This window comes from Pelodiscus sinensis, chromosome 3 (genome assembly GCF_049634645.1).
Source record: "Pelodiscus sinensis isolate JC-2024 chromosome 3, ASM4963464v1, whole genome shotgun sequence".
NCBI classification, from domain to species: Eukaryota; Metazoa; Chordata; order Testudines; family Trionychidae; genus Pelodiscus; species Pelodiscus sinensis.
In genome coordinates this window covers 127,084,641-127,103,656 of record NC_134713.1, presented here as the reverse complement: position 1 = coordinate 127,103,656, position 19,016 = coordinate 127,084,641, and the positions used below count along the sequence as shown (strand labels likewise).

The 19,016-nt window shown below is 44.8% G+C and overlaps 1 protein-coding gene across 1 annotated transcript in view; it reads left to right on the top strand.

Annotated features, from left to right (window-relative positions):
• Positions 1 to 19,016, top strand: part of NID1 (nidogen 1) — a 95,537-nt gene that overhangs the window by 13,458 nt on the left and 63,063 nt on the right. Inside the window, exons 4-7 of the mRNA XM_075924803.1 lie at positions 200 to 630; positions 3,377 to 3,526; positions 13,911 to 14,162; positions 18,333 to 18,533. Coding sequence (XP_075780918.1) covers positions 200 to 630; positions 3,377 to 3,526; positions 13,911 to 14,162; positions 18,333 to 18,533 — 1,034 coding nt within the window. The remainder of the gene's footprint in view (positions 1 to 199; positions 631 to 3,376; positions 3,527 to 13,910; positions 14,163 to 18,332; positions 18,534 to 19,016) is intronic.

Genomic DNA, 19,016 nt, shown 5'->3' with positions numbered 1-19,016 from the left:
TCAAAATTTGAGCTGTGCCCTAAGATGCCGTTTATATAGGTGGATAAGATGTAGCTGTTTTGTACCAAGATAATTCATTCAGTTGTAAGTGGTATTTATCAGTGGAATATAGACTCAAATATGTAAGGCTTTTCATGTAGAATTTATAACATTATATTTACCTGATGTCATGTTTAGTGTGGTTGTTCTCTCTTTCTAGGAGCAGCAATTCTGGAAGGAGAGGAATCTGGGTGTTTGAGATTGGTAGCTTATCTAATAGTATTGTGCCTGCCAAAATCAGCAGCAGTCCTGAATTTCATGATGAGGAACAGTTTCAGGAAGTGACCTTAAAACCAGCTGTACGGCATCATGACTCAATGGAAATGAGCCATCAACAGGTATCATATGATGTTCCCAGCAGGAGAGGGGATCAACAACATATTACACATAGAGCTCCACAGTCAGCTTCAGAAGATGATTTGCAACCACAACATAAAGTTGTAATGCCAGAGACCCCTCTGAGAGAGTCCTCTTTCAATCAACAGCCAGAATTTGTCACTGGGAAAACTCCACCTCAGTTTCCAGTCCAGCAGTTCCCTCAGCAGTATCCTCAGGTTATAGACGTAGAAGATATTGAGGAAAGTGAGATTGGTAAGCTCATTTGTACTATTTAGGCAGTACTAGAGTTGGCACCTGACGCGTCTCCCCACCCCAACTACCTACTAAGGTGTTCACTCTGTCCTGAGACCGATTTACCCCCTTGTTTTCCACTTCCCCCATTAAAGGAATATGTGAATAAAAGATCCATGTGGATAGCATGAGCCACTCCTACAAAAGGCTGCAATTTAGGATTCCCTGTTTTCGTCTGGTAAAATGTTTTCTGCTAGCAATGCTACTTGTTAAGGCAATGAATATAGAAAACGTGAAACCAATTGTGCCATAGAAGAATGACAGGACTCCGAATGTTCCCTGGGGTCAGATTTGAGGGATAGTTATATTTGTGAACTTGGATGTGGGTTTTCAGTGGGTGCATGAGGTTTCCCTTCTGGTGTAGGCTGGAAACCAGAACTTTGAGAAACTTTCCCCTGTGAACCACTGAAGGACTGAATTAACATGTGACATAAATTAGTGTAGTTCTGTTGTCATAACTTAAGATAGTAGAGCTTCCCCTACTGATTACATTAGCTGAGGATCAATCCAGTACATTTTACTGAGAATATTTGGGCAACTTAGTTACATATTGCAAGGCAAGAAAAAAATCTATTACAGTCATGTGCCCTTTCCCAAAAGCTGATCAAATGGCTAAAATGAAATTCTGACATTAACTCAGAATTGTGTTTAAAAACAACGAGCAGTCCTGTGGCCCCTTAGACTAACAAATATATTATACCATGAGCTTTTGTGAATAAAACCCACTTCATCAGATGAATTGGACTAATTGGCTCTATTGTGAATCTTTATAGATATTGTGGTTGTAATATAACATGGGGTATGTCTACACTACAAAGTTAGTTCGAACTAACAGACGTTAGTTCGAACTAACTTTAATAGGTGCTACACTAGCGCTCCGCTAGTTCGAATTTGAATCGAACTAGCGGAGCGCTTAGTTCGAACTAGGTAAACCTCATTTTACGAGGACTAACGCCTAGTTCGAACTAGCTAGTTCGAACTAAGGGCTGTGTAGCCCTTTAGTTCGAACTAGTGGGAGGTTAGCCCTCCCCAGGTTTCCCTGGTGGCCACTCTGGCCAACACCAGGGAAACTCTATGCCCCCCTCCCGGCCCCGGACCCCTTAAAGGGGCACGGGCTGGCTACGGTGCCCGTGCCAGGTGCAAGCCTGCCAGCACCCAGCTAGCAGACCCTGCACCTGGCACGGCACAGAGCCACCCACCCGATGCCCCCCAGCCCACCCCCTCTTGCCGGGACCAGGCTGGCGGCTCCCGGGAGTTTGCCCTGGACCGCAAGAGGCGGGCACCTTCCTGGGCTAGTGCGGACATCGTGGACCTCGTCCACGATCTCCGCACTAGGCACAGGAAAGTGGCTGTCTAGGGCAGGAGAGCTGCCAGCCTGGCCACCCAGGACCAGGTGTGCATGAAAATCAAGGGGGTCCACTGAGACCCCCGACACTGAGCCCTGAGCTTACAATGGCCGTCCTGGGTCAGACCAAAGGTCCATCTAGCCCAGTAGCCTGTCTGCCAACAGCGGCCAACCCTAGGGACCCTGGAGGGGATGGACCGAAGACAATGACCAAGCCATTTGTCTCGTGCCATCCCTCTCTAGCCTTCCACAAACTTTGGGCAGGGACACCACTCCTACCCTCTGGCTAATAGGACTCCATGGACCCAACCTCCATCACTTTATCTCACTTCCCTTTAAACTCTGTTCTAGTTGTAGCCTTCACAGCCTCCTGCAGCAAGGAGTTCCACAGGTTAACTATTTGCTTTGTCAAGAACAACAACTTTCTCTTACTAGTTTCAAGCCTGCTACCCATTCCTTTCCTTTGGTGTCCTCTAGTCCTTCTTTATGGGAACTCAGGAAGAACTTTTCTGAATGCACCCTCTCCACCCAACCCCTGCTTTTAGAGACCTCTATCCTGTCCCCCCTCCGTCTCCTCTTTTCTAAGCTGAACAGTCCCAGTCTCTGTAGCCTTTCTTCATCTGGGACCTGTTCCCAACCCCTGATCATGTTAGTTGCCCTCCCCTCTCCCAGCCTTTCTCTTCCCCTCTCCCACCTCCTTTTCCCAGTGTCCCCCAGTTTTTTTCAATAAAGACAGAGTCAATGTTGGAAGAAACGTTATCTTTATTTTGTACATCAATAAGAAGAGGGGCTAGGGAAGGGTAAGTGGAAGGAGGTGAGGGAGGAATGGGGTACGAGCCCCCGATGGGGAGGACTGGGCTGGCTCTGCGGGCTTCTGGGGGTGGAAGCTCTCCTGCAGCCCCCCAATTACTCCCTCTCCCCAGATGGCAGCCTGCGGCAAGTGCAGCCGGGCTGATGGCCGAGTGGTGTGATGTGCCCAGTGTGGGCACTCAGGGCACTCCAAGCCAGAACTTCTTTGGAAGCGGGGCACCCCTTAGAACTGTGTGTCCGGGGTGGGGGTCGGGACCCTTTAAGCGCAGCCCTCGGCTAGCCTGAGACAGCATCTCCATGCTCTAAGTCCTCCTTTTATGCCCTGCCGGCACTGCTTCCGGCCATCCTTAAGCCCTGTTCAGAGGCCACTCAATGTGGACTTACTAGTTCGAACTAGCAAAACGCTAGTTCGAACTAGTTTTTAGTTCTAGACGCGTTAGTTCGAACTAGCTTAGTTCGAATTAACTAATTCGAACTAAGTTAGTTCGAACTAGCGCTGTAGTGTAGACGTACCCATGGAGAATAATAGTTTGTTGGTCTTTCTTCCAACAGTGTTCCGTTACCATACAGATGCCCAACAGACCTGTGCCAACAACCGTCAACAGTGTTCCATTCATGCTGTTTGCAAAGACTATCCAAATGGGTATTGTTGCAGTTGTGTTGCTGGTTACAAAGGAAATGGCAGGCAGTGTGTAGCAGAAGGTAATTTTATTTTTTCAAAAGTATATAGCTGTTCTAGCATTTTGCATGAGACATTTAATATAATTGTAATGTAATCAGGTTATATGGATACATAGGCAACTTTTTTTTAAATATTCTTTAGTACAGGAAAGGGTGAAGATGCCATATTTAAATGTTTTTATAAGTCATAGTTGAAAATCATTTAAGTAAAACTTCCTAAACTACCTTGGAAAATCTTAGGCCATGTCTATACTACCAAGTTATGTCAACAAAAGTTTTGTTGACACCCAGAAGTCAACAAAACAAAAATTGCTAAAGGATGTTCACACTTGCTCCCTCTGTCGACAGATCATGTCCACTTTGGGACGCCATTGATAATGTGAGCATTGCATGGTGGGGTAGGTATTCAACAGTATAGTCTTGTGGGAAGGCAAATCTGATTGCTCACGTTTTGGGGATTCCCTCCAAGTTCTCCCTCAGCCTCCTCAGCTGCCAGGAATGGCAACCTGAGTAGCTCTGTGGGCTCTCCTTGCTGAGGAATGTCAAAGAAGCACAGCAATCTCTTGCCCCTCCCTTCCTTCCTCCTCCTCCTCCTCCCTCCCCAGCACTCTGCCTGCCTTTGTGTGCTAGTGCAGGGCAGAACAAGAGATTTCAATGCTTTGCTCTTTGTTCCCCAAAGGGAACACTCAGCTGTTAGATAACTTACCTGGGGCTTTGAAAGAGTTGGGGCACATGCCTTCAGGACAGCAAAGATCAAAGCACTGAGCACAGCCATCAGGAAAGGCATTGTGGGACACTGGTGGAAACCAGTTCTGTCAACAAAGAAACCAGCAGTGTCTATGCTGGCTTTTTGTTGAAAATAAAAGAAGGGGGAAAGGGAAAAAAAAAACTCTCCTAGGGTAGAGGTTTTTTGTTGCCTACTGAAACCAGGCATTTTTCCCAACAAAAGCCACATTGCAGTGTAAATGCTCTCACTGTTTTGTCACCAAAAGGCAGTTTTGGTGACAAAACTTGGTAGCATAGATGAGACCTTAATTTTGCATATTTCTCTGAAAGCTGTACGTAAACTCAATGTTCGGTTTAAGTGGACGCATAATAAAGAAGATATCCATGATGAAGATGAGAATGTAACTTAAGATGGCAAAAGCACTGCTCTTTGGAACCTATGCTCATAGCTGAAGTGCTTTCATACCATTGTCATTAGCGCTAAGTGCCTACTTGTTTTACATGAAAGTGTATTTCTGACAGGCAAACCAAATTGCCCCAAAGCTGCAGAGATTGCTTATGTAGGCAGGTCTCTCCTTGAAAGTAGGTTCTGAAAACAGATTTTTCCTTACACAATTACCCTTTTGGTCTGTAGTAGAATTAGCCATGAGCGGTGAGTTATATGGGCTTGTGGTGCCCAGGCTCCAGCAATATTTAGAGCCGGGGGCTCTGCTCCACCAATATTTGGAGCTGGGTCTCTCCCCTGGCTCTAAATATTGCTCCCCCCCCTCCCCGGCCCCAGAGCGTCCCCGGAGGAGAAGAGGACTTGTAACGGGGCGCCCGCAGTCCCAATGTGATGGAACGCAGGGGCTCCGCCACTGGTCACACTACGGCAAGCTGTCGCGGCAGGCTGGCCCCTCCCCTGTGCCCTTGCAGCGCATACGCAAACTGCGTGCCTGACGGGGTGCCGGGATGCAGAGGCCTTGCCCCTAGGCGAACGCTACAGTGAGCAGGCGTGGCGGGCCAGCCCCGCCCATGCACCCTTGTGGTGCATGCTTACGCCGCGCTGGGTATTTTAAATGACAGCGGCGTGGCAGGCAAGGGGGAGGGACTCGGCCCAGGCCCAGGCCCAGGCCTGAGGCAGTGAGGTGAGCTCAGGGAGGTGGCCACTCTCCTGCATCAGCCGGGACCCAGCAGGGTGATGCTGGGAGAGGAGAGGGTAAGGGTATTGGGGGCTAGAGAGGGATAGGGAAGGTGCTGGGAGAAGGTTTGAAAGAGGGGGTGGGAATGAGGAAGGTGGGGATGGAGCAAGTCATATGTGAGGGCACAAGGGCATGAGAGGAATGGGGGCAGAGGGTGGGCATCAGGGAAAAAGAGGACAAGGTAGGTAGGGGCAGTGTGAGGGAAGAGAGAGGTACCAGGAGGGTGCAGGTGCCAGGGGATTCTGGGGGTGAAGCAGAAGGGCAGACACCTGCAGGGGAGGGACCAGCACCAGAGGAGAGAGGCAGGGCAGGTGTGTAGAGGGAGGTGTTAGGAGAGGGGATGAGGAGGGGTAGCTCATATGATCAGAGTGGGGCTACTGGAGGAGTGGGCACAGGGGGCAGAGAAGGGCTGATGGGGGGGGCAGGTCTCAGGAGGGCTGAGGGCAGTGAGAAGGGCAGGAGTCAGGACAGCTGAGGAGGGTGAGTGGTTGGGGGGGGGCAGCAGGCACCAGGGGAGCTGATAGAACAAGGGGAGAAGACATGGCAACAGAGAGAAAAGGTAAAGGTTTAAAAATATGCATGAATAACAGTGCCACAGTGGCACATCCAAACAAGCCACATGAACTCAGTACTGGTGCACAACACAAAATTCATTCTGCTCATGGGAGGAAACTCTTAGGCTATGTCTACACCGGCGGTTTCTTGCGCAAGAACATCTTGCCCAAGAACATGCCCACACTACCATGTGCGAGCTGTGCTTTTGCACAAGAGCATCTATGGCAGTGTGGATTCTCTCTTGCCCAAGAAAGTTCCGATGGCCATTTTAGCCATAGGGGTTTCTTGCACAAGAAATCCCTGCTGACCATCCACACTGCCCTCTTGCGTATGAGAGCTTACACCTGTTAGAAAAGAGCAGTCATTCAGTCGCCATTTTTGCGGAAGAGGCTCTTGCGCCAGAAGGAGCGTCTACACTACTCCTTCCTGCGCAAGAAAAACCGTCTTTCGCAATGCCCTGATTCCTGAAAATAATCTGCATAGCGGCATTGTGCAAGAGGGTTTTTCTTGCGCAAGAAGGGGCAGTGTAGACGCTCCTTCTGGCGCAAGAGCCTCTTCCGCAAAAATGGTGGCTCATTAGATATGCAAATGAGGCTTGGTGATATTCCACACTTAGCCTTATTTGCATATTTTTGGTGCAACAACCCGCCAGTGTAGACATAGCCTTGGTGTGTAGCTGGAGGAAGAAAAGGAAGGAAACCCTCTTAAATTAATTGAAAAGCAGCAAGTACATATCCTGGTTCAGGATGAAACCATAAGAAAGCTGATGTTATGAGTCCTTTTTTTTTTTTTTTTTTTTAATTCTGTTTTACTTGTGCATTGGGGGGCCAGATGCCTTGTACATAAACATGACACTTTAATGGACAGTTGTCTTGTCACATTTTGGCCTCACTTCAGATTTTTTGAATAATTTATTTAGACTATTAGTTGAGATTGAGATACAGAGCACCAAGAACTACCGCTTCACTAATCTCCAGTAAAGTGTAGTATCTTACTATGAGCAGACACACTGTGTTCCTGGGAACATTCTTAAGACTAAGGCCAGATCCACACTGCAAAGGAGAAGATTAGCTCAAGAAACACGGCTCTAGCTACATAAATAACGTACCTTAAGCTGAGCTTGGTGTTGTCTCCACAGTGGGAGGTCGATGGGTGAAATGCTCTCGTGGACTTATCAGTGTCAATGGGGGTACCCTCAGTGTTCGATTTAGTAAATCTTCAGTAGGCCTGCTAAATCAAACCCTTGACGATTGATCATTAGAGCATCAATCCTGTAAGTGGAGATGTGTCCTTTATTCGACTAACAAGTTGACAGTACTGCAGTGAGGTTCTCTCGCGCAACGTGCTGGCTAGAGAGTGTAGACTCTCGATAACGACTAGGCACCAGCTCTCTTTTGGGGTAATTGCAATGTGAACTGCTCCATAGTGTAAGCCTTTCTGAAAAGCCTTCACTGCACTAATATGAATGCTGACTCTGAATGCCAGATGGGTCCAAAAAAAGTACATTTTCCATGTAGTCATGGGGTCAAGAAAATATGTAAACCACAATCTGGAACACATGTTTAACAGAATAAACAATTAACAATCTGATGCTCTCTTTGTGTAGCCTAGTTCTCTTGCTTCCCTCCTCCCCTCACTCTATGCAAATAAGCAGATAAACTCAGAAGTGTTGCTCTGTAAATTTCACACAAGCAAATGGGAATCCTGCAGTCTTTGTCAGCACACTTCTTAAAATTGAACGAGTGTTTCTCAGGAAAATTAGCTACTTTAAATAGCATATATTTAGGAAGCCAGGGATTTGTTTGGTTGTACAGGTTGTTCCCTCTCATGTGCACGCCTGCACAGCCGCACACAGAAAATTCTAAGCCCGCCCACCTCTTTTCCCAGAGCTATGCAGCAGCACTCATCTGCCTGCTGGACCTGGAAGGTGAGTGGTATGGCTGCTCCCAGAGCCTGGGCTGTGTGGCTGGCAGAGGCTCCCGGGGGGGAAAGGGGGGGGCAGGAGGCTGCTTGGGGGTGGCTGCTCTGGCGGCCGGAGATGCATTGTGGGGCAGCTGCTCCCGCTGCTGCCAGGGACTGAGGCTGCATGGTAGGGATGTGAACAACTAGCAAATGCTTATTGGATAGTCGACAAGATGCTTCCCCCTCCCCTTGCTGCCTCTATCAGAAAGAGGCAGCGGGGGGGTGGGGGAGGAAGAGAAGAGGGGATGCTTCAAAGCAGCAGTGCCAAGTGGAGCCTGGGGCCAGATCGTGGGCTCTGTGCGATGCTGCGGCTTTGAAATGATGCAGGGAGCATGGGGCCAGTGGGGGACTGCTTGAGTCCCCCACTGGCCCCCTGCTCCCTGCAGTGCTTTCGCCTTTGAGGTGTAGCATCAGCTGTTGCTACACTTCAAAGACGGACATGCCCTTACGGACTAATCATATAGTCGATGCAAATTGCATCGACTATTCAATTAGCCAGTTGATCTAAATTTAACATCCCTACTGTGTGGCAGGCTCAGTAAGCAGCTGAAGCTGCCGCCGGGGGCGGAGGCCACTGGGAACTGGGGCTTTGGGAGGGCGAGTGGATGCCATCAGGGGTTGGAGCAGCATGGTGGGCTTGAGGGTGGCCGCTGCTGCTGAGGGACGAGGTCGCTGGGGTTGGAGCCGCAGGCTGGCAGGCGGCTGCCACTGCCATCGGGGGCTGAAGCTGCTGGGGGTTGGAGCCATGGGAGGATGAGTGTCTGCCACCAGCGGTTAAGGCAGTTTGGCAGGCGTGGTAGGTGGCTGCTGCTGGGGGCCGAGGCCTCAGGGTGTTGGGGCCGTCAAGGGTTGAGGCCGCCTGGGGATTTCTAATGCCATTAACATTAATTGTCCTGGCTCAAAAATTGTAAACTACAACATTATAATCCTTTCTTTGACACACTTAATTTTAAATCAGTAATGACCACGTGATTATCATATAAAGAATAAGAAAAGGAACCCTAAGGTTCTTTCCTATACTGAAACAAAAGACAGGACTATAAAGACTAACAAGATGGCTTATTAGGTGATGAGCTTTTGTGGGCCAGACCCACTTCCTCAGATCAAATTGTGGAAGAAAATAGGCATGACCATATATACCAAAGGGATACAATCAAAAAAAGTGAACACGTATAAAATTGACAGATCAGATTTTAGAACAGAGGAGGGAAGGGGAGAGAGGTTAGCGTCTATGAGATAATGATATTAGGGGGTGATAACTGGGGAAGCTCCTCTTTAGAGTGTCCTTAACAAAGATGCTAATTATCTTACCCATTACAAAGATAGCTTCCCCAATTATCACCCCTAATATTATCTCATAGACACTAACCTCCCCCCCTCATCCTCCTCTGTTCTAAAATCTGATTTGTCTATTTTATACGTGTTCACTTTTTTTGATTGTATCCCTTTGGTATATATGGTTGTGCCAATTTTCTTCCACAGTTTGATCTGAGGAAGTGGGTCTGGCCCACCAAAGCCCATCACCTAATAAACCATCTTGTTAGTCTTTAAAGTGCTGCATAGTCCTGTCTTTTGTTTCAGCTACACCAGACTAACATGGCTACGTCTCTATTACTTTCCTATACTGAGTTCTGCTTGGCAAAAGTGTTAGGGAGCCAGTTATGTTTTTCTGATCCTCTGGATTGAACAGTATCATTTCAGCACAGAGTAGAACAGATAGTACCAGAAGATTATTAGTGCAAACTGCAAACCCTCATGCAAGCCTCTCCTCTTCTGTACTTTCTCCACTCTTTCTCACCCCCCAAATACTGCTCCTACACAAGAGTGTGACTGGAAAAAAAAGACAGTTACATCAGCTGAAAGCACCCCTATGGAAATGGAATTCTCAGTTGGCCGGAACCAACTGCTCTCTGGGCCCCACTTGGAACAGGGATGGCAATTGGTAAGAAAGAATTTGACCCTATGAATTAATATTAAATTTACCCAGACATTGATGCAGGGCCTCACACAGCAGAATTTCTGCCCTGGAATTGAGGTCTCAATCTCTCCTCTTTAGCGTGTCCTTGTGCAGAGAAACCTAATCCTGCCCCATCTAATCCTGTAGAATATTCTCCAAAGCAACTTCTGTGGATAGAGTTCCTATGCAGTCCACAGTGCTGATTTAAGCCTCCTCTGCCAATGGAAACCTTTATAGAAGATGCATAGGGTGCATCTAGACAGCAGCGCTATTTTGGGATACTTCTGGTATCCTGAAATAGTGTTTTCCGTGTTGATAGTGTGCCCATTATTTTGAAATAACATGTGTGCTATTCCAACATCCCTGTAAAACTCGTTCCACGAGGATTAAGGGACACTTCAGAATAGCGCTTTATTTTGAAATTAACTCAAAATAAGCTACGGGATTTGCAATAGGTCAGCAAAGCTGAACAGAGGAAATATATAACATGTTCATTTTTAAAAAAAGAAAAGATTATTTGAAGGGAGGAAATGGAGGCATTCTAGAATGTACAGAGCTGAATTATAGCAGTACCATAGCTGGAATTTGGGAAACAACAAATTATATTACAGATTTTGGGAAAAAAAAATCTCTATCTAGGTATTCGAGAGGAGAACCAAAAATGAACTTCATCTAGCTACTTTAACACCCTTTTCTTTCATTCTGTAGTTTAAAAACCATTTTATTTTGTTTTTTTAAATTCCAAGATGTTAGCCTTTAATGTGGATTAATCCCTGTGGGTATGTCTACACTGCAAAGTTATTTCTAAATAACTTTACTAGCGTCTACACAGCCAAACCGCTATTTCAAAATTAATTTGAAATAGCGGAGCGCTTATTTTGAATTTAGTAAACCTCATTCCACGAGGAATAATGCCAAATTTGAAATAGCTATTTTGAAATAAGTGGCGTGTAGACACATATATCGAAATAGGGGGCCTCCAGCCTTCCCAGGGTGCCCTGGTGGCCACTCCAGCCTCAACCAAGAACACTCTTCTCCCTCCCCCCTCCCCTGAGCCCTTAAAGGGGTTGACTCTGGCCACAATTCCTGGGCTAGCTCTAAGCCTGCCAGCCCAGAGCCAGCAGTCACTGCCCCTGACCCAGTGGTCCCAAAACATGAGCCAGCAAGCCACTGGCAGCCAGCCCTCCATCACTCCCCAGGAGCAGTCTGCCAGGGCCCGGACACTGTTGAAATCATTTTGTTTCTCTTGAGTTTGTAATGATCTGGAAATCAGAGGAGGAACTCTGCAGGAGCAGGTTAGGCTCCTGTATGGGAGCCCAGTAAGAACATTTCAGTGGAGCCTGAGTGGAATAGAAAAATATTGAGGCTAATCTAACACACTGAAAACTGTGCAGTATTAATTTTCTATTTATTTGACTTTGTATTAAATAAACATTTAAAGTCATGCACCTTGATAATTGTCCCTCGTTTTAGTATTCTTTCTTCCATGAAATTTATATATGGGTGTGTGTGGGTGTGTATATGTTGGGTGCCACAGTGGCACACATCTGAACAAGCGTGCACGACCTCAATATTGGTGCACAAGACAAAACTGACTCTGCTCATTTATGGAAAATCTTAGAGGGAACACTGCCTCCCTGGTCAGGCCCTCTCAGGACCTAACCAGTTCTGGACGAGGGAATTTGCTGGATAATGGGAGGTCCCCGACACCAGCCCTTCATCCTGCTGCCTCTCCTTATTGCTGGCTCCTTTGGCTTGGCCAGATGGCCTGCTGGCCAGCTTTGGCTCTGCTACTTGCTGGGTGGCACGTGGCCAGGTGCACTGCTTCTGCTGGGCTGCTGCAGCCAGGTTTCTCCTCCTGGGCTGCTGCATCTGCAGCCCCAGCCTTGCCGCTGGGTGGCACATGACCTCCACTGTGCTGCTTCTGTTGGGCTGCTGTGGCCTGGCCCGACTTCTCCCTCCTTGGCTGCTGCGGCTGCAGCCCCTGCTCTGCTGCTGGGAGGAAGACAGTCCCAATCATGCTGCTGCCACCACCGGGACAGCTGTGGACCGGCTCCTGCCACCCAGGATATTATGGCCCTGCCAGTGCCTGGACTGATGTGGCCCTAGCCATGATCTTGGCTCCACTGCCAGGCAGCAGGCAGCCCAGATAGCGCTCTACTGCTACCTGGGCTGCCCCGGCACTGCCGCTACCCTGGCTGCTGTAGCTCCGCTGCCACCAGACTCACGGGGTTTCCAGCTGCAGGTCCTCCTGCTCCAGGGTTCTCTCGGACAGGAGCATCCGGGGTCATGTCAAATCATGGATGTTGCTGGATGAGAGAGTCCTGGTTAAGGGAGCTGCAACCTGTAGAACTCTCATGATTACATTCTGAACAGCTTTGTTTATTTTATGTTAAAATGGGCTGCTGCAGCTGATGGCACCCAGCTTCTATGAGCCAGACACATCAGGACACACAAAGCTTCCACATTACTCAAGTCTCTCCAGACTTCAGTAGTCTAGCACAGAGGCTAGAATAGCTTGTTACATTTGATGTTACAAATCAGGGTGGTGTTATCTGAATTTCTAGTTTATGGTTCTTTGTTTGGAGACAAATAATTGAAGGCTGCTCTTTAGTCCCAAAGCATAGGTTAAAGGCAGGTAACCTTTTTACTATTGCAGTCAAGATGATACTTTGGCAAAATTAGCTGACGCTGTCTAATTTTGTCAATACACTGACAAAATTAGCCGAATGTTTTCAAACTACTCCATTTTGAAAGGGAGATAAATGTTTCCAGGGGCAAAGTTATGCATCTCTTAGAAATTACATACACTTTTAATCCTTTTCAGCCATGCCTGCTAGGACTACTGAACATCTAAAGGAAAACTAGACAGTAATTATTTTCTAATTTATGAGATCTGCAAAGTTCAGGTGGTGTTTAGGATACAGGGTCCTGGGTTGGCCCATCTCTAGGAAATAAACTGCTTTAAAATTGATGCACAATCTGACTTTTAGTACTGGGGTCAAAGTCTGACTCCTGTTTCTCTGACATTTCATCTCCTATAGCAAAGGTCTAGGTTGCCTGATTTTGTTGAATCTATATTTAAACATGGTGCTTGTGTGAGATCAAAAAAGGAATTTCTTATGTATACACTTGTAATCCTTCGAGTGACTCAATCTGTACATGCATTTCAACTGTTAAGTAACTGACTAAAAGTTTTCCTTGCTTTCCTGGTTTTACCAAATAAAAAACTGCACTTCAGTCAGTATTAATTACAAAGGTAAACCAGTCCAGACCAAGAAAAATAAAAAGATCTGATATTAATGTAACTTAAATATAGAGCATGTACTTTATACATTAGAAAATAATATATTATTATAAATAATAATCCAGAATACTACCTCTGTGCAACACTAGTGACTAATTGTATATGATGGAATTTTGAGGAAAGTTGAGGTATGAAAAATATGGGACTAAAATTGGACTTGGTATAACTTTAAATACACCAAGACCTGTCATAAGTGACCACAATAGGGACCATTACAATAAAACTTGGTCGATTAATGGACGATAACATCAAATAAAGGAGGAGCAAATTTGTACTCTAGCTCTGAAGAGACAGACCAGTCTCTGAAGGGCAGGAATTTATATAATTAGGGGGTTTGCTATACGGCATTCGGATTTTACTGTATGCCATTCACTATTTGCAGATGTTATAACCACATAGTTTGCTCATTCAACTTTCTGTCCTTGGGGAAAAATGAAAGAGGATAAGATCTAATTATTGAAACTCTGCCCACTCTCTCTCTTTTTATAGCAATAAAACCATAATTAAGTATTCAGCTTTACACCCCAGTTGTAGGTGGCTTGCATGTCTAATTCTGTGGTCATCTGTCTCTTGCCCTGCATGTTGACACTAATTTTTCATTCCTGTTTGCACAAAATGGTTACACTGATTAGAAAACATAGCTCTGAACTGTGTGTTTAATTCTGTTTTTGCTTTGTTGAAATTCTTTACCTTCTATTGTTGTGTTTTATTTACCAGGTTCACCTCAGCGAGTAAATGGGAAAGTGAAAGGGAGAATCTTTGTAGGAAGTAACCCAGTTCCAGTTGTATTTGAGAACACTGACCTCCATTCTTACGTTGTGATGAACCATGGAAGAGCATACACTGCTATCAGCACTATTCCGGAGGTGCTGGGGTATTCTCTGCTTCCTCTTGCTTCTGTTGGTGGTATCATAGGGTGGATGTTTGCTGTGGAGCAGCAAGGATATAAAAATGGATTCAGTATTGCAGGTAACTTTTTTATTAGAACTTGTTCAAAAGCCGTTTCATACTTTTCTCTGGCTTGAGGCAGATAACTGTTAATTTGTTTCAAAGTATTCTTGTTTATTAGAAAGATACAGAAACTCCCTATATCCTTATTTGTATTAGTTTGTTGGTGTTAGATCAGGCATGTCCAAAGTCCGGCCCGCGGGCCAATTGCGGCCCGTGTTCCGATTTAATACGGCCCCCGCTTCCTCCCCCTCTCCTGGCTCCCCGGTGCTCTTTTGAACTGGCGCGCCCAGCGCGCCGCTTCCGGCCGCGCCGCCGCTGCCGCCCATGGCCTCCGCGGTCCTAGAGCCTGCCCTGTAGGGCACGTCCGCAGCCCCGCTCGGCTGCGGGTTCGCCCTGCCCCCGGGCCGCCGTGAGGCCGGCGTGCCCTGCGCTCTCCGCCCGCCTCCGACCCGGCCCTCATGCATGTTCACTTCTTCAAATCTGGCCCTCTTTGAAAAAAGTTTGGACACCCCTGTGTTAGATTAAAGCGTCAGCATGTTTTTCGTGCTGATATAATATAGATATCTGGAATTGTTACTTTACACTAGGCACAAATGCTTAGCAGTCACCCAGAAACCATGAGCACTAAGTCAATGTTGATTAACCAGTTCCCATTCAATAAACCAATGTTATCATGAAGCAGGTGAACTATTTTGGAATCCCTGGGTAGATAGCTCCTCTAAAAATTGGTCTCTGTGTGTTAACGGACTAAAATTCAGTTGCACTCTTTGTTTTTGTAAAAATTGATGCAAGAGGCATGAGTCTGCCTTTCCTTCCTACCTTCATTCCTTCTTCCGTCCTTCCCCTCTGTTGGTGTTTTCTAAATATCTCACGTGTGTTGGCTAGAACTTACTCTGAATTCACTAACTTGTACAGATGCAGCAATTTTTCAATTTAGAACTCATAATATGCATATATGCAAATTCCTAGATATCTGAAAATCATGTCAATTAGCAAGACAAGGTGGGATAGGTAATATCTTTTTATTGCAATGGTTCTCAATCAAGGGTCTACAGTCCCCTGGGGGCTATGAGCAGGTTTCAGGAGAGCCACCAAATTTAACCAGAGAGCAGGGACAGCATTGGACTTGCTGGTGCCCGAGGCAGAAAGCTGAAGCCTGAGCTACTTACCCCCTGTGGCAAGGAGCCCCAGGCAGTGGCCCTGCTTGCTAATCCCTGTTCCTAACTCTGGCTTTTAATCTACTGCCGTGGTGTCAACCAGTTTTGAAGCAGTAGCAAGTAGTGGCTATTGCTATAGTGAATTAGCCACACACAACCAGCCAAATAGTCACATGTGACTAGTGGGTGGCGTGTTGGACATCACGGAGCTGGATATGCAGAAAAACAGTTGTGATGCAGGTGAGTTGTTACAGCATGTGAGGGGGCCTCAAAGAAAAAGACTGAGAAATCCCTGTTTTATTGGTGAGAGTGAAAAGCTTTTGACCGAGCTCTTCTGCAGTTTTGGAAATTCCAGATAAAAAGATATTAACTTGCTCAGTCTCTGTAATATCCTGGGACCAATATGGCCAAAACAACACAGTTACGTCACTTGAAAGATAAATTTCCTTAGACTTGCATCTTTCACGTTACTACGTCACACATCTGTCTATTTGGTAGTTATGTAAATAGTCATAAAAAATAGCAAATGGGTCTCAATTCAGTAAATCACAACTATTGCAAAGTATGGAGACTCTCTCTGCATACAGAAATCTTTATACTACAGAATTAGTATAAAAAGATGCTCCTCCCCATTTAAATCTATAGGACCATTTTGAAATTATACTTGTACACAAATTTATAAAATTAAAAATACACAACCAATCAATAAGTCCCGTTGTACCCTGATATGGGAACAAAGCTGGCCTTGAAACACTTGAAAGAAGCAGCCAACAAACAACAAGGTAGAAAGGAAACCCCCTCAAAGAATGGAAACCCCCCCAAAGAAAAGTTTAGTATAAATGTTTTGGTGTCCTCAAATACTCAGTATTTACACATGTTCCTTTGCAACAGCTACTGCCTGCTGACATTGCCTAAAACGTGCAAAGATTTTTGTTTTTGATACCTCAGGAAAAGAGCCCTGTGCTTTCCAAGACTATACCCTTTTGCTGATGTGCAATATTATCCTACTCTATCAGTGTGCTACGGAGAGGCTACCCTGCTAGTGGCAGATAAATTGGAGCTGGACGGCCTGTTCCTGAATGGTGCTGAGCACCTGCAACTCCTATTGAAATGTTACTTCCAGTCTCTCTGTAGTTATCCCTAAATGGGGAAATCTCTTTTACTCTTCCTCTGATTACTGTGAAATCATTTTGGGGCATATTTATCACCTTATATTGTAGAAGTCTTTAATGAGGCACCAAACAAGGTATATAATAACAGGTAGAGTGGGGTTTTCCATACTCCGTCCCACTGAATTTCTCTACTAATTGTGTTTCTAAGTCAGTTTGGGATTTTTGAAAATCCCAATAAATAAACAAAATGAAGTGACAGTAGATTTCACACCTTAAATGTGAACTTTTTACCATCTGAGACAAGTGTAAGGATCTGTGTTTTCTTCTACAACAGCAAAAGACTTTCAACCCACATTCTCTACTATGCTTAATTTTTGCTTGGCACAAAAAGGATGTGGGGTTATCAGAGAGCCTGAAACAGCACTCTTGATTATCCTAGTATAGCTGTGCTGAGTCACCATGTAGGTAAAATATTTTAGTTGCTTATAGTCCCAAAAGAATCACATGGTAGCTGTGTCATATCTTGTATCTCTGTGCTGAGCTGGCTAGACAGTGGCAAGGGGCAACCTAAGCTAGTGAGCGGGCTACGAGTGGTCCTCCTTTGTCTCAGTGTACTGCAAGATTGTCATAACTGAGACGGTTTCCTCCTGCATACTTAGAATTTGTGGGGTATTCCAATTGAACCATAACAGCATTTTCATTGGATGCAGAGGGAGTGAACATCTCTCACATCAATATTATGTACAATCAGCAGACACCTCATTATGCGTGTCCTTGCTTTACATGTGTGCCACTTTAATAATACTGGTAAAAATATGCAGACAAAAACCAGTAGAATCCAGCAGCCCTACATGTGGGCAACACTAAACAGAATGTCGCATGGGCCACACAGAGAACCCCAATGGGTCACAGGTTGCCCACCTTTTCTATACAGCCACTGATAACTACAAGGCCCCCATGCTGAAGGAGTTCTCAGCTAGAAGCATCTGGGTTCTTTTGAGCACCTTTTTCCCACTTAAGTGGTGCAAAGAGGCCAGAATGAATGCAATGAAAATCTGGCCCTGTGAATACCTAAATATGTTAGGCTTTAGGTGCTAATGATACCATCTGGGGAAGTGCTGCAGGGAAAATGCAGAATCTTGAACTGAAGTTTTAGCAAGCGAGAGATTCACTGAGGTTTTTTGTTCTATTTTGTTTTGTTAAAATTCCTGCATATTTCAGAAATATTTTTTGTAATTCAGTACTACATATAATTAGAGATGAGCCTGAATTTTTGGACTGATTCAAATTCTGCCACTCAGACCCAGTGTAATCTGATTTAGAAACTTATACATTTTTTTTATTTTAGACTTTTCAATTCTGTGATATGAATTTTGTCAACCTCATCAGTATGTTAATTGCATATATAATTTTGTTCTTTTTTGTTGTTTTGTTTTTGTGTATTTTTTATTTCTTCAAAGCTAGTTCAGGAATTTATAATGTATATTTCAAATTTTTTTATTTGGGAAATTAAAAAAAACGATCTGTTTTAGATCTAAGTGCACTCTTAATAGAAATACAGTATTTTCTGCTAAAAAATTAAACCACTTTTTAGCTATAACACACATAAGACCCACTATTGTATATTTTGGGTCTTCCTCAACTCTTCTTTTGATATGAAATCTTCTCTTTTGTCTTATTTGCAGTTCAAGATGTCAAATGCTTAAAAAGTTTGAGTTATTTTACTGTACTTAGGACTAGTGTGTCAATGGCTATTTCTTGAACTGTATTTTTCCTTTATATGCAGAAGATGATCTATTAGAAAATCTTGCATAATATCTTGGAGAAAATATATATATATATTTTTTTAAGCGTAGAGGGCAACAGTTTGGTTAAAAGGATTCAAACTAACTCATGGTTTACCTAATCTTGACTTCTAGGTGGTGAGTTTACTCGGCAAGCTGAAGTTACCTTCCTTAGCAGTAATGAGAAGTTGGTTATCAAACAAAAGTTCAGTGGAATTGATGAACATGGTCATCTTACAATCAGCACTGACATGGAGGGCAAAATACCTGAGATCCCATTTGGTGCATCAGTCCACATAGAACCATACAATGAGCTCTATCACTCTTCTAGTTCTGGTAAGAGGCAATGTGATTTAATGGAGTTGATATCAACCATATTCCTCAGAATGGAAAATAAAAACCTAAAGGGAACTGCCTGTTGTAGGTTCATATCTATTTTCAGTGCAGAGTTTACTAATATATACTTGTTCTTTGGCTCTTTAGTATGTGACTGGTGTAATATATACATTACCTTTTTACTTTTTAAACATTTATTTCTAACCTTTATTTTTGAAAATTGCATTTTCTTAGTCTCATGTGAGATTTTTTTTTTTTTTTTTTTTTTAGTGGTGTGGTGTCCAACAATGTTGGATTGACAGCTCAAGAGACAGTGTAGGGGCCTTTCTTTTATCTACAAGCTGATGCAATGTAGACAGCAGCAGTACAAATCTGCACTTCTTACTAAAGTTTCTCTGATCTAGAAGGTTCAAAAGGAGAGGGTAATTTGTGTTTTTCAGCGTATTCAGTCCTCAGTCTCTTTCCTAAGACTACCATTAGCTG